This window comes from Ochotona princeps, chromosome 6 (assembly GCF_030435755.1).
Source record: "Ochotona princeps isolate mOchPri1 chromosome 6, mOchPri1.hap1, whole genome shotgun sequence".
Taxonomy (NCBI): domain Eukaryota; kingdom Metazoa; phylum Chordata; class Mammalia; order Lagomorpha; family Ochotonidae; genus Ochotona; species Ochotona princeps.
Window position 1 is genome coordinate 56568849 of NC_080837.1, and position 16306 is coordinate 56585154.

Here is a 16306-nt window from a genome sequence, read left to right on the forward strand (position 1 = left end):
TATTTTAAATAATTATATAATTTGTTTATAATTATATAAATAGTAAAACTATTTTTCCCTTATAATTGTTACCTTAAGTCTAAAGTTGAAGTTTTCATTGGGTTCCTTGAAAGAAAACAGATTGAGTTTGCCTACTCCTCTAATCTGTTTTCGGTTTAATAGGTTGAGTTTACTACACACACAGTTCGCTCCGCAGTGCAAGTCTACTCCTGTGGTTAAGGCTGCAGATTCTCACATACACCTGGATTTGTACCTTTCATCTGTGTTTTATCTATGTAACTTTTCAAATTATTTACTCTCAAATTCCTCATCTATAAGAAGTCATGAATTAGTAAATATTGCATTAACTGATAAATCTGAAATGCCAAACATATCATAAACAGCCAACATACGTTATTAACCATCTAAGCTTTTCTCAAAATGATCTGTCCCGTTAATTGCTGTGGCTTCAGACTGTGCTACCTTTTTTCCTCCTCCTTCCGCATCTTGTGAGGTACTTATGCTTTGGCTATCTTCTTTGCCTGCAGCTTCAGATTTCTGTGTTTTCTAGACCATTCTTGGATGTCCATAAGCACCTAACAATCAGGATACCTTTATCTTCTCTCTCCAGGCTCCCACTCATTTTTATTCTCAATTAAATGCTAATGTTTGCCTTACTGCTGTTGGAGTCAGAAACTTGGGTGTCATTGTTAGGCTTGTTTCTTCCTCATTCTACCTTCCTCTTTCCGTGTCAGTTAATCAGCCCTGGTGTTCTTTCCTTCTAAATGTCTCCATTCCATTCCATATGCTGTCCTGAAATGATGCTACTTCATCTCTTACCTAGATTGCTTATTGAAAATCTTTTAGTAGATATTTTTTGGTCTCTTATTTGTTTTTTGGACTCTGGTCAGTTATTTATGATGTAATGAAAGTGATGGTTCAGAAATGAGAGTCTGAGTCCATTTTCTTCAAATCCTTTGGCAGCTTCTCATTCCCATTAGGATTTTTAAGAAAGATGTATTTTTATTGGAAAGTCATATTTACAGAGAGAAGGAGAGAAACAGAAAGATCTTCCATCTGTTGGTTCACTCCCCAAGTAGCCGTAACAGCCAGAGCTGAGCCAGTCAGAAACCTAGAGGCAGTTTTTTCCGGGTCTCCCATGTGGGTGCAGGGTGCCAAGGCTTTGGGCCATCATCAATTGCTTCCCCAGGCTATAGGCAGGGAGGGAAGTGGAGCAGCTGGTATACTAACCAGTGCCCATATGGGATCCCAGAGTATGCAAGGCAAAAATTTTAGCCGCTAGGCTACCGTACCAGGACCTGCCATTAGGTTTTTTAAATGATGCCACCGTCTAGTGCCTAATTTCCATGTCATGTTTTGGCACTGTTGCTCTTGGCTTTCAGTATACCAGCCACGCTAAACTTCATTCAATTTTTCAAAACCACACTACTGTCTAACTTCTGGTCCGTTGCCTTGAGCCACAGCCACTTTCCCTCCACCTTCCTCTTTTCTGGAAAAGGAACTGACTCTTCTTTGTGCTTGAGTTCCTTCCTTCAATATCTTTGTTCATGGATATTTTATCTGAGCTCTAGAATTCATCAGAACTCTCCAATGTATATTTTCATTTGCACCCAGTAATTTATTGTTGTACAGGAGCATTTCAAAAATTTTGTGGAAAATGGAATTAAAAGAGAAGTTTATTTTGGTGCAGAATTGTAAGTTTTACTTATTTGAAAGGCTGAGTGATAGAGGAGATACCTTCTTTATGCTGATATACTCCCTCCAAATGTTTGCCAACAGCTAGTTTTGGGCTTGGCTGAAACCAGGAGTTGGAAATTCCTTCCAGGTCTTCCATGTGGGTGACAGGAACCCAGATACTTGGATCGTCTTTTACTCCTTGCCTGGATATGTGTTAGCAGGAACCTGGATTAATGATGAGGAAGGATTTACACTTTGATAGGGGATACTGGTAACCAGATAGCAGCTTAGCCCAGTGCACCATAACACCTACTCTGATGCAAAAGAATTTTTCAAATCTTCATAGAGAAAATTTCAGAGTTGATAGAAGTACATATTATGAAACAACTCGAGTCCAGCACTGCCTACTGTTCCGGCATCCCATATGGGCTCCAGTTCAACTCCACTTTTTATCTAGTTCCCTGATATTGTGCATGGGAAAGCAACAGAGAGAGGCCCAAGTAATTGTGCCCCTGTGTTCAGTTGGGAGACCTGGAAGAAGCTGCAGTCTCCTGACTTCATACTGGCCCAGCTCCAGCTGTTGCAGGAGTGAACTAGTGAATGGAGGATCTCTGTCTCTCCCTTTCTGTAACTCTTCCTTTCAAATAAATGAATAATTTTTCAAACACTGTGAAGGATTTAAACATATTTTTGCACCAAAATAAACATGTCTTTTAATTCAGTTTTTCTATTGACCCGTATTCATCATCATAATTTGATGTCTAAATAAAAAAAAAAATTGGGCCCGGCAGTGTGGCCTAGTGCCTAAAGTCCTCACCTTGAATGCGCCGAGATCCCATATAGGCGCTCCACTTCCCATCCAGCTCCCTGCTTGTGGCCTGGGAAAGCAGTCGAGGACGGCCCAATGCTTTGGGACCCTGCACCCGTGTGGGAGAGCTGGAGGAAGTTCCTGGCTCCTGGCTCTGGATCAGCACAACACCGGCCATTGTACTCACTTGGAGAGTGAATCATCGGACTTAAGATCTTCCTCTCTATCTCTCTTCCTCTCTGTATATCTGACTTTGTAATAAAAATAAATAAATCTTTAAAAAATAAATAAATACATACATACATACATACATACATAAAATTAAAGGATATAAAAAAATGATTTGATGTCTTTCTTCCCTGCTTGGAGGTGCACACAGGGCTCATAGGAATTTTCTTCATTTTACATATTCATAGGACTTACTTGATGTCTGGCTCATCATAGGTCTTCAGTAAATAATTTTTGACTGAGTGAATTTCTCTTTCTCTGCATAATGCTTTACCTTCGCCATAGCATCACTTGTACTACCCTAGCAAAATGCATGGTATGTTTCTAGTCTGTGTATTTTCCGACTCCTTATTCCTCTGCATTCTTTGTTTCTGTTGTTGATATTCTGCTAATCTCTTGAGGTCATAGAAAACCACCTAATTTCCCAGTGTTGTGATCTTGCTCGTTTTCCTTTGTTTATAATATTTTACAGTGTTATCTGCCTTTTCTCTTGAACTCTTCTGTATTATCCTAGTTTCAGTGATCTGTGTATAAAAGATCAAATATAAAACATATATATAAAAAGATCAAATAAATATTTTGGCCTGAATTTTCTGATGTACTGCTTAATTCTGCCTTTCTAACCACCTGCTATAACATTTCTTTTGAATGTTGTACTATCACTTCAAATTCAGAATCCCTAAAAACATGCATTTTCTGCTTTTATGTTTAACAACTAAATAGAAAATGCCCTTTGCTCTTTTTTTAATTGAAGCTATTATACATACAGTAAAATGTTTGAATCCCAAGGATTCCGTTACTTTTTTTTAATGTATAGAAATCCACACTCCCATCAAAAAGCAAAATAATTATGTGTGCCCTTCCCTAGTAATATTTCATGTTACAGAAATCCTAGGATGTGTCTTTGACTCAGTATATTTTGTATATTCATCCATGTAGTTTTACATAGATTTTTGTTCATTTGTCTCTTAGTATTTTATTCAGTCTGTCCATTTTCCTGTTTATGGACAGACAGCTAAGCTATTTTAAGAAACGTCAAATAATCTTAAAATTTGTTTTGCTGGGCCCATCGCGTTTGTCTAGTAGCTAACACGTGTCGTGATCTATATGGATGCCTGTTCGTATCCTGGTAACCCCGCTTCCCATCCAGCTCTCTGCTTGTGGCCTGGGAAAGCAGTCGAGGACGGCCCAAAGCCTTGGAACCCTGAACCCACATGGGAGACCTCGAGAAGTTCCTGGCTCCCAGCCTCAGATCAGCTCAGCAGCGGTCATTGCGGCCACTTGGAGAGTGAATCACCGGACGGAAGATCTTCCTCTCTATCTCTCCTCCTCTCTGTATATCTGATTTTCCAATAAAAAAAAAAATCCTAATAAATAAATAGTAATAAAAAATAAAGATGAAGCATGTGATAAGGGAAAAATTAGTTTATTGGATGGATATGTGTGCTGCTTAATATATCAAATTTATATTATATTTCAGGTCAGTTTACATTACGAGACATGTATGAACAATTTCAAAATATCATGAAAATGGGCCCCTTCAGTCAGATCTTGGTAAGTTATCCTTAAATTTTTGTTTATGCCTTCATTTCCTACTAAACTTTCTAAGAAAAAGATAATATATTTGCTTCAATATTTGATATTCAGATAAAATAGATATTGTAAGACTTACTGTTGTTATTATTGGAGCCAGTGGTTAAATGTGGACAGTTTTGGGGATGGCATCATGGCATAGTATGCTAAGCCTCCACCTACAGTGCCTGCATCCCATGTGGGCTCCAGTTCAAGTCCTTACTGCTATACTTCTCATCTAACTCTCTGATCGTGGGCTATGAAGGTAGTGGAGGATGGTCCAAGTCCTTGACTTCCTGCACGCATTTGAAAGACCTGGAGGAAGCTCTTGGCACTTGGCTCCTGGCTTTGGATTGGCCAGAGTCAGCTCTGGGTGTTGTGGTTATTTGGGGAGTAAACTAGCAGATGGGGGATTTTTCTGTCCGTCTCTCTGACTCCTTTCTCTGTTAAGTGCCCTTCAAATAGAAATCTCTTTTAAATGTGGACATTTTGTACAATTCATCTTAAAGTATTAATGGCTTTATATTAAAATCTATATTTAAATCTGTTTAGGGGATGATCCCAGGTTTTGGAACAGATTTTATGAGCAAAGGAAATGAGCAGGAGTCAATGGCAAGGCTGAAGAAATTAATGACGATAATGGATAGTATGAATGATCAAGGTAGGATGGCTATTAATACTGGGGGAATGGTATTGTGAATCCCCACAAATGAGTCTCACTGTTTTGTTGTTGAGAAAGGTGGGGAACCGTAGATTGAAAATTTTTTAAGTGAATTTACAGTAGCTTCAGAGCCCTTGCTCCAAGAAGTAATGATTATTGCATTGATGGTTTCATTTGGAGAAATGTCATTGACAGAGCTTTTCCAAGTAAGTTCCAAGGAAAGAACTGTAGTTCTGCCTAATGTTGGCAGCAATAGCTTAAGGGAGGGAATTTGTAGTCAAATTTGGGGCAATAAGAAGTTAAGTAGATTTATCTTAATACTCTTCAGAGGTTTAATATGACAATATGTGTTGGGGATCTATAAGAGTGAAGCAACTTAAGCAATGTTTATAGACTTCTTTTGTTCAAAAACTATTTTATTTCTTCAGAATGCCCCCGTGTGTCATTGTGTCTTGTTCCTCTTGTGTCTCCCAGTCTTTCCAGGTCTTGACCTGGTGCTCAGCCTATCAGCATCTCTAGTCCCATGACTCCATTTTTGTACTAGTGTTTCAGTAGCTTTTCTCATCCCACCCCAGTAAGTATAGTGAACGTTTGACACCCCTTTTTCTTCTTCAACAGTTGCCCTGCTTGACCTATAACCTCTTTTTACAAAGAAAATTTAGTGATGAATTCCCTCAACTTTTGGCAAACTTACCTACAAAATTTGGCAGCAGATATTACACTGTTCAGTGACTTCTGTCAGTAAAACCCTTTCTTATAGCTTCATTCTCTACTCGTGATTTTTTCCAGCAGTATGTGAGCATTTTAAAGTTTTTAGGTTCCTATTCTCACATAGTATTCTTACTGTGCTCATTTCCATTGAATAACTCATCCATATTTGTGCTTTATGTAACCTGGGTTATTAGTTTTTTTCAATATTTACCTTTTTACTGATCTGTTGACTTTCATAGTAGCCCTAATAATACTGCGTCTTTTCTTGTTTCCATCTCCAGTGCTTGAAAAATTTTTACGATATTTAGAGTATTTTTTTCTGTGCCAGGCACTATCCTGAGCACTTTGCACGTAATCCTCACAACACCCTTTAATAATCACAGTAAATCTTAAAAGCATAGTCCAGTCTGATACAGGACCGTTGAGTCATTTGCGCAATGTCACTAGAGAGTGAGGAGACTTGCTTTAGATCTTGGCATCCTCTCTCAACAGTTCATGCTATTTCCTGATCTCTGCTTGGTACACATGCTGGTAGTGCTGGCTCCTTACACGTTTGAAAGTTTGGTGACACCCATGTGCTCCAAAACTAGCATTGCTTCCTGGATGAGTCACACTTCCCTACATCTAAGCAGTCATCCAAGCCGGAATCTGGGATAAATTTGTCTTTCCTCATTTTCTGTGTAATGGTTCTATTGTTGAGATAGAAATATGAAAATAACTTCTTTGACTTTTGTCATTTTTCTCTCATGTATGTTTAAGTTCTTGTCTTAGGTGCATATATATTTAAGATTATTTTCTTGATGAATTGCCCTTGTTATTGTGTAGTATCTCTGCTTCTGGTCTATAATATCTATTACTGTTACAGCCACTGCATCTTTTTTCTTTCTCTTTTTTTTTTTTTTTTATTGCAAAGTCAGTTATATACAGAGAGGAGGAGAAGCAGAGAGGAAGATCTTCTGACTGATGATTCACTCTCCAAGTGGCCACAACTCCTGGAGCTGCAACAGTCCGAAGCCAGGAGTCCAGATCCTTTTCTGGGTCTCCCACGCCGGTGCAGGGTCCCAAGGCTTTGGGCCGTCCCCCACTGATTTCCCAGGCCACAAGCAGGAAGCTGGATGAGCAGCAGGGCTGCGGGATTAGAATCAGCGCTTATATATGTGATCCCAGTGCATGCAAGGCGATGACTTTAACCACTAGGCTACCATGCTGGCTCCTACATCTTTTAATTCCTTTGTATTGTTTATCTTTTCCTATCTTTTTTATTGTTAACCTAGGAAATTCCAAATCAGGGTGCCAACAGCTTCAGTGTCTGGTTAGGACTCAGTTCCTGTTTGCAGATGGTACCTTTTTGTAGGGCTGGCTCTAGGTAGTATGATACACATACATGCTTGATTTATCAGTCTACATCTATCGGTATTCATTACTCCAATGGTAGAAACTTTAAAATCACTTTAGATTTAGCAAGTTGCATGTCTTAAATATGTCTCATTTCTTCCCACTTTTCATTGATTCTGCATCCCCTGCATTAGTTTATACTCATAGCATTTCTTATTTGAATTACCTTCATAGCCTCCTTGAGTTTTCCTTTCTTCTTTGGTACTCTTTCAAGTCTGTCTTCCTCAGTGCCACCAGGATGATATTTCTAATGATGACAGTCCTTTCAACAGATTCCTTTATTGCCTCCACAATGAATTCCAAACTCCTAAGTTTGACATACAAATTCTGTCACTATCTTGTCCTTGCTCACTGCTAATGAAAGGTCTGGAAAGCAGCAGAGGATGGCTCAAGACTTGGGCTCCTGCACTCACTTGGAAGACCAGGAGCTCCCAGTCTATCCCATTGTGGCCATTTGCAGAGTAAACTAGCTGGAGGACAATCTCTCCCTCTGTCTCTTGTTCTATCTCTGTAACTCTGCCTATCAAATAAAAACATCTTTTTCAAAATTTCATAATGGAAAAAATTCTAGTTGCCTTTTTAAAACAACATCTGTTGTTATTATACGATACCCATTTGCATATAACTGCTTTGATGATGAGCAATAATTTTATGTAAGTGAAAATAACTGGACTCTTGCCTACAGAACTGGACAGTACAGATGGTGCCAAGGTTTTTAGTAAACAACCAGGAAGAATCCAAAGAGTTGCAAGAGGATCAGGAGTGTCAACAAGGGATGTTCAAGAACTTTTAACACAATATACCAAGTTTGCACAGATGGTAAAAAAGATGGGTGGTATCAAAGGACTTTTCAAAGGTAAGAAAATCAGCTCATCATTTGATAATGGACTTAAAAAAATGGCAAATTGAATTTTAAGGTTGGGCCAGGGCCCGGTATGGTGGCCTAGTGGCTAGAGTTCTTGCCTTGCATGTACTAGGCTCCCATATGGTCTCTAATTCTAGTGTTGGAAGACCCGCTTCCCATCCAGCTCCCTGCTTGTGGCCTGGAAAAGCAGTCGAGGATGTCCCAAAGCCTTGGGACCCTGCACCCAATCTGGAAGACCCAGATGAGGCTCCGGGCTCCTGGCTTTGGACCGACGTAGCTCCGGTCACTTGGGGAGTGAATCCTCTCTGTATATCCGACTTTCTAAAAATAATAATATAATAATAATAATAATAAATCTTTAAAAAAAAAAAAGGTTAGGGCTGCCATTTGTCTTAGTGCTTTAAAATAGTGCTTGAGATGCCTGCATCCTTATGTAAATGCTTGCACGAGGCTTAGGTCCTAACTCTGCTCCCAGTTCCAGCTTCCTGCCAGTGTGCAGTTGGATAGGCAGTGGTGATGAGTTATGTGCTTGGTCCTCTGTCATCCACATGAGCGAGCTAAGATCTGTGTCTCTGCTTATCAAATAATAAAAGAATTTTCATTTTAAAACTTTTCAAAAATTTTTATTTATTTGAAAAGCAGAGTTACAGAAATATCTCTGTCCACTGGTTCACTCCCCAAGTGACTATAGCAGCCAGAGCGGGGCCAAATTGAAGCCAGGAGCAGGAACTTTATACAACTGTCTCGTGTGGGTGCAGGTCCCAAGTAGTTGAATCCCTGTTTTACCAGACTAAGAGGATGCTGGATTGGAAGTGGAGCAGCTGGGGTTAGAACCATCACCCATATGGGTTACTGACATTGTAGATGATAGCTTAATCTGTTATGGTACAATGCTACCTTTCCTCCCAGATTTTTAATTTTCAAAGATGTCTGTATGAATGAAAGTACTTAACTTTTTTTGTTTTGTTTTATTTTAAAGATTTATTTGGTTTTAATGGAAAGGCAGATTTATAGACAGAAGGAGAGACAGAGAGAAAGGTCTTCTGCCTTTTGGTTCACTCCCCAGGTGGCCGCAATGGCTGTAGCTGAACCATGGATTTCTTGTGCAGGTTTTTATCACATCTTATCATAAAAGTGTATCTTTTTTTTGATAAAATATTTGGTTTTTTTTTTTTAACATTTTGATTTTATTTATTTGATAGAGTTAAAAAGAGAGAGAGTTCCATTTGCTAATCGATTCCGCAAATTGCTGAACTGGCTAGGACTGAGCCAGGCTAAAACCAGGAGCCTGAACTCCATTCAGGCCTCCCATTGGCTACAGGGAGCGAAGCACTTGGGCTATCTTCCACTGTTTTCCCAGGAACATGCAGTGAGCTGTATGTTTCCCCATCTTGAGCATAGAACTGTTCGTTAAAAGATCTTATACTTTGGCCCAGAATGCATCTCTTTCCCTGACTTCCCTTTTTCCTTTGAAATTTTGACCTAAGTGTGGGGAATGAAAATATTTAAAATTTGTTTCAGGTGCAAAGAGACAGAGTAAGTTCCTGTCCATTGGTTAACTTCCCTGTTGCCCAGAACAGCTGGATCTGGGCCTGGACCATAGATAGGAGCAGGCACACAGCCCATATCTCTCACATGGGAAGCAGGTATCCTATTACTTGAGCCATTCCTGCTGCCTCAGAGGGTCTGCATTGGTAGCAAGCTGGAGTCACTAGCTGGAGCCAGGAATCTAACCCAGGATGCGTGGTGTGGGTACATTAGCCATTAGGCCAAATGCCTGTTCCAATGTGTACTTTTTAAAAAAAAAAATTTTTCTTAGATATATACCATTATTCAAGTTCTGTCAGACTCATTTTTCAGATTCCTTTAACAGTCATCTGGTCTCCCTAATTAACTCATAAAGCACACTTTTTGTTTATCTTTCGCATATCAATATTGAGCCTGTGTTATTATTGCCTATTAGTAATAATGCTGTGTATAATTTTGCTGATGGTGGCTCATTCACATGTACACCTAAAATTATCAGCAAAAATCATAGCCTTAAGAAAGTTTTAGGGCCTGGTGCGATAGTCTAGTGACTTAAATCCTCGCCTTGCATGCATCGGGATCCCATATGGATCTGCCAGCGGCCCTGCTTCCCTTCCAGCTCTCTGTTTGTGGCCTGGGAAAGCAGTCAAGGACAGCCCAAGGTCTTAGAATCCTGCATCCTTGAAGGGGACACTGAGGAAACTCCTGGATCCTGGCTTCAGTTCGGCTCAGTTTCAGCCATTGCGGCCACTTGGGGAGTGAACTAGTGGATGGAAGAGCTTCCTCTCCATATTTCTTGTCTGTATAGCTGCCTTTCCAATAAAAATAATAAATCTTTAAAAAAAGAGAGAGAGAGTGGGCCCGGCGGCGTGGCCTAGCGTAATTGTTAAAGTCCTCGCCTTGAACGCCCCGGGATCCCATATGGACGCCGGTTCTAATCCTGGCAGCTCCACTTCCCATCCAGCTCCCTGCTTGTGGCATGGGAAAGCAGTCAAGGACAGCACAAAGCTTTGGGACCCTGCACCCGCGTGGGAGACCTGGAAAAGGTTCCAGGTTCCCGGCATTGGATCGGCGCGCATCGGCCCGTTGCGGCTCACTTGGGGAGTAAAACATCGGATGGAAGATCTTCCTCTCTGTCTCTCCTCCTCTCTGTGTATCCGGCTTTCCAATAATAATAAATAAATCTTTAAAAAAAAAAGAGAGGGAGAAAAGATTTTTTGTCCTCTTATCTAGATTCACTTATTCCTCAAAAAAAAAAAAAGTAACTGATAAAAAGATTAGAAGAGAATATGGGGGATAGAGCACTGTGGCCTAGCGGCTAGCACATGGCCTTGAGTGCGCTGGGATCCCGTATGGGTACCGGTTCTATTCCAGACAGCTCCATTTCCCATCCAGCTCCCTGCTTGTGGCCTGGGAAAGCAGTAGAGGATGGGCCAAGGCTTTGGGACTCTGCACCCGTGTGGGAGACCCAGAGGAGGATCTGGCTCCTGGCTTCAGATTGTGCAGCTCTGGCTGTTTCGGTCACTTGGGGAGTGAATCATCGGACAGAAGATCTTTCTCTGTCTCTCCTCCTCTCCTTATATCAGACTTCGCAATAAAAATAAATAAATCTTTAAAAAAAAAAAGAATATGTACAATTAGAAATAGCAATGTAAGTTTGAATATTTTTGTGCTTATTCAATTCCTCAAACTTTGTGTGATAATCTGATTTTATTATATCATACATTGATTCAAAAATTTTTTTCAGGTGGTGACATGTCTAAAAATGTAAGCCAGTCACAGATGGCAAAATTGAATCAGCAAATGGCCAAAATGATGGATCCAAGAGTTCTTCATCACATGGGTAAGTACGAAGTTGTTGTCTGTTGCTAACAGAAGTTTAATTTATAATGGCTGGGTTTTAGTGGTAAGCCTTCTTTGTGATATGAACATGTGATTTGAGGGCAGTGACTGTCTAAATCCTTTCATAGCTACAATGGTGCAGTGTAAGCAGAGGCTTTAGTTTTTCCTGCTGCCACCTGTGTGATTTCTGAGCAAGCTGTGTAATCATCTTTTGCAGATGCTTGTTCTAGTGACCTTTTGTTCTGGTTTGGAACCCAGATATTTTCAATGTTGGGACTTTGAAATTGCTGAAGAATTTTATATCACTTATACTGTGTAACATCAAAATACCGTAAACTTTCTGAACTTCATTTTTATCCTCCTATATAAAGCCATAAAGATAATAAATCTTATAAGGACATTGTGACAATGAAATAAGGCAGTATATATGAAAGCATGTAATAGAGTTCTGGGTGTATAGTACATGTTTAATAAATGATGAATACTTTTCTTCCGTAAGTCATTTGAAAAAAAAAACTCTTCATTGATTCCTTTTGTGTTCACTTCAGCAGCACATATTCTAAAAAGTGGTAACTTTTGTATAACTTGATAGTATTTATGGGTTAAGTTTAGATTTATTGACCATATAACAAGTATTATTCTATGATGTTTGCTGAATTTGTCAGTGAGGTAGATTGTTCGTCTTCTTTTAAGGATGAGGATACTATTGATAATAGGAATTTTTGGTGGACATGTTCCTTAAGACTAATGACTAAATTATTACCAGGATCCAGTATTTTGTAGAAGTTAATGAGCCTATTAGACAAAAATGGTAAGTGTGTCAACTTACACTTAATTATGATCTGTTTTTCCTTTGGCTGCAGGTGGTATGGCAGGACTTCAGTCCATGATGAGGCAGTTTCAACAGGGTGCTGCTGGCAATATGAAAGGCATGATGGGATTCAATAATATGTAAAGATGCCTTACTATAAACTGAGTTGATTGCATTATTTGCTGAGACCTCAGTTTCCCTTCTTTTTGCAAATAGGGGGAGAAAAAGAGTATTTTTCTTAACTTTCTTTTTTGCCTTTATCTGTCCTCCTCTACTTTTTTCTTCCATCCTTCTTTCCCCTCGTTCCTCCCTCCCTTTCATATAAGGGAAGAATATATGGTTTTTGTGGAAATCATTATATTTTTGGTTTAGATTTTCTTCTTAGTTTTCACCACAATAATACTTCTTAAGTTAATCAAATCATGATGTAAAATTTTAGTACTTAAAGGTTTTTAATTGTCTGAAAAGACCAAGCATTACATTTGTAAACAGTCCTGGACAGTAGTTACATGATATCTAAATAAAAATGCTGTAAAATAAAAGTGGTTCTAAGTTAAGGGTTTGTTAACTTTCTTTATGGTTTAAAATGGTTAGTATATCACACCAAAAGGTTGAAGAGCAAATAAGTACATGTCATTTAAAACTATGCCTGGAAATAAACCTTAAATAAGAAATGTGGTGGAGTGACTTACCATGAGTATTAGATAGTTTTATTTAGTTAGAATAATTGAGATAATTTTGCCATAGAAAATCTTAGCTGTGTTGTTTCAACTGAGATTGGTAACTTGACTCCAATTTACAGTATATGTTTGGTATATAACTTGTGTTTTTAACCTAGTTTTGAGCCTTAATGGCAATTCTTGATTTTTTGAAGCCACTTTTATGTTTCTTATATACCAAAAATCTACTTGAAAACCAGATATACTTTGATAATATGAGATAATGTATAGCCCAAGTGGGAGAACATTGGAAATATTAGACTGTCATGATTATATATTAAAAACAATAAGACTTTGATAAGGTTGACTTGATTATTGGTACCCTTCGATTGATGCAAAATTTATTTAGAATAATGACTTTTAAATAAATTTTATGTAAACAGCTGAAAATACTAGAATTACTATGCCTATTCATGATTGACATGAAGATAATAGGTTTGATGTAGCAATATGTTTTTGAGCTAAGATGAAATGATCTGCAGCAAAGGATTGATTTGCAGTAGTTGTGAGTGAAATAAAAAACTAGTTTTAATATTAATATTTTAGGACTCAAATGCTTTGAAAAAGTCTTATAAGCTAATGTAGCTCTAAAAATTAATTTCAGAAAGAATAGAACTGATTTTCTTGTTTACCTAAGCACACTTTTTTATATTCCACTAATTTTTTTTACTAGCTAAAGAATATACTATCCTTGTAGAACATGATATGAAATGATATATCTCATGTTCTGTGGAAATGTCACACCAAGGTCTGGCCAGGGAAATGTGACAATGGAAATAATATTATTCTCTGAGCCATTAATTGAAGTGATGCATATCTTTTGCTTTGTATTTTTATGTTTTTCATTCTTGGAATATAAAAGGAAAATGACCATAATAACCGTAAGCTTTAGGCATTTTTTAAATACTTTATGTCTGATGCAAGCTCCTTTTTTGGCAAAGGTCAAGAATGTATGATTAGGCTTTCATTTTTCTTTTCCATTAATATGAGGGAACTGGTGGGGCTGGCAAATCCAAATGATTTGAAACCTAGCAGCCCTACTTCTGATCCAGTTCTCTATTAATGCTTGTGTGTGTGTGTGTGTGTGTGTGTGTGTGTGTAATGTGTACTCCAACAACAGCTCGCAAGGGTATGGAGGAATTTTTGGAAAAATTTAAATTCCTGTTAACATGTAATAAGTATGTTACATAAGACTATTATCTTGTTAAAATGAATATATAGTACATTACAATTTAAGCAAAGTGAGAAGTCCCAAAATTCTGATTTGTGGTAAGATTATACTAACCTTGAGTATAATATCTAACTAAAAAAGAAATAACATGTTATGCATACTGACAAGCAGCAACAAAATCAGAAAATTTACTAGAACTGAATTCCCAGATTAGACATTAACACAAAGGTAAAAGTAATATTAATATAAATTTAAAAGAATGTCATTTACATATAGTTCTAATAAATGTAAACAAGTAATAAATAGAATAAAGCGTTTAAAATAATGTAAGAGATTCAATTTGGTGCTTATATATAAGTTAGACGTATTTCACTGTCTGAATAAAGATAGCTGCCAAAGACTGAGCTCTAATAAAAACAACCATGGCAGTGAGCAGAAATCAGTGCTAAATCGCAACTAAATTTAAATTATTGATTAGTCTGACAACCTAGAGATAATCAGGCCAAAAGGTCTGAGACCAGAATCCTATCATCACATACTCAATCTAGATGATTCTCTATATCACTGGCATTCGTTGCATTAAAAACTGTCATCCTCAAAATCCCCCAAATTCTAGTTACCATGTTCTGGACATTAAGGTATACAGCACTAAAAACAAAACAAAAAGGTATGTAGCATTAAGTTTGAACCTAATGCCTTCTTTAATTATGAGCATGAGTTACAGAAACAAGTATTTTCAGTGCTGGAAGGTAATTTAAAGTGTTCCTCTCTGCCAGTTGTGTAGTTGTGTGTTATTTTTGTAAAATAGCTAATTGCTGTGATATGAAAGTTTGCTATGGTTGTTTTCCCTGCACTTTGCAAATAGGGTAAGTAATTTATTTGTGCTCAATGCTGAGTAGGTATTCACTTAAGACCCTCAGCACTATCTCTCATATTGATCTCTTATATGTAATATGAGCATTTTAAATGCAAAGTCATTTGCTGGTACTTTTAAATAAAAATACAACTTGTAATCTGGTAATCATGCATATTCCTCTACAATATGATTGCCACTGATTGCTACATAAATTGAGTTTAGTGTGCTTATCCTACTTTTAGCAATTCTCATTTTCTCTCCATGTAAAATTGACTATCTTTAAGTTCTCTTGGTCTGACAGCATTTCTTTACTAGTTGGATCATAAACAGAAAAACAGTCAAGAAATCACCTAGTAGTTCCCACTTGTAAAAGGTATAATTTAGATGAGCCTGACACTAAGAAACTCCCCTATCTGGGATCTGAGAGCCTTTTCACACTACTGCGTAAAAGCTTTTCCTTCTCTGGAGAAACAGAAGGGAATAAGTCTCGTTAGCTTTTTTCCAGATAGAGATTCCATGCTTTCGTCAAGTGAGAAGAACAACCCTGCATATTTCTATGATGGTAGGAATCATGCTTACTTGATTTTCACAAGCATTTATAAGCAGAAGGGAAATTTGGTCTTCAGTGACCCAGAAGAGGTGGGAGTTGTATGATCATGGATGCATACTTTCTGACTTTGTATGATGTCAGTTCTTAGCAGTGTAAGCAATGGAATAAGGGTGGCTGTTTGGGCAAGACCCCAGTCCAGGGTCTGTGTTCTATGCTGGAGCACCTTCACGGGATTGACTCCTGGCTCTGCCTGCTGGGATGTGACTGTGGTGGTTCCAATAACTGGGTTACTACTGTCCCCCGAAAGACCTCAGTTGAAGTTGTGTTTTAGTCTTACTATCTGGGCATTTGGGGTATGGCCAAGTGGATGAGAGCTGTCTCATAAATGATTGCTTAAAATGTGTATAAAATTTTTTTTGAAGATAACTGATACATGGATTTCGGTTATCTGTAGCAAAAATACTTTTAAGTTTTTCCACAAACTTGTTAAAATCTGGTTTAAGGCCCTGTATATAGGAGTGAGCTAAAACCAAGTCGAATAACTTGAGGGAACATTCCTAAGTTGAGATTGGTTGAAAATGGAAATTGGAAATGGAAATTTGGGAGTAGGAGTTGTGCACAGCACACTCTTGGGATGACCACATCTCATGCTGCAGTGCCTGGGTTTAAGCCCCAGCTCTGCTTCCCCTTGGAATTTGGAGTCAACAGTAATGGCTCTAGTAATTGGGTTCCTTTCACCCATGTGAGAGACCCAGGCTGAGGTCCTGGCTCCTGGCTTCCACCTGACCCAGCCTGGATGTTGAAGGCTCTTGGGAGCGTGAAACAGCAGGTGGAAGAACTCTACCTTTCAAATACATGTAAGTAAAAAATGTGAAGCCGTTGTGACCAAAATTGTGTGTTTCTTGACTTCCAG

General features: G+C 38.3%; 1 protein-coding gene across 4 annotated transcripts in view; it reads left to right on the forward strand.

Moving 5' to 3' along the window:
- The window catches only part of LOC101535103 (signal recognition particle subunit SRP54), a 69539-nt gene that overhangs the window by 27180 nt on the left and 26053 nt on the right, over positions 1-16306 (forward strand). For 3 of the 4 annotated variants that reach the window (XM_058666339.1, XM_058666340.1, XM_058666341.1), the window contains exons 12-16: positions 4194-4267; positions 4838-4946; positions 7738-7908; positions 11192-11287; positions 12150-12654. In XM_058666339.1, the coding sequence (XP_058522322.1) occupies positions 4194-4267; positions 4838-4946; positions 7738-7908; positions 11192-11287; positions 12150-12241 (542 nt within the window). In that variant the 3' untranslated portion in view covers positions 12242-12654. Of the gene's footprint in view, positions 1-4193; positions 4268-4837; positions 4947-7737; positions 7909-11191; positions 11288-12149; positions 12655-16306 lie in introns of those variants that run through there. The other variant, XM_058666343.1, reaches the window with a different exon arrangement.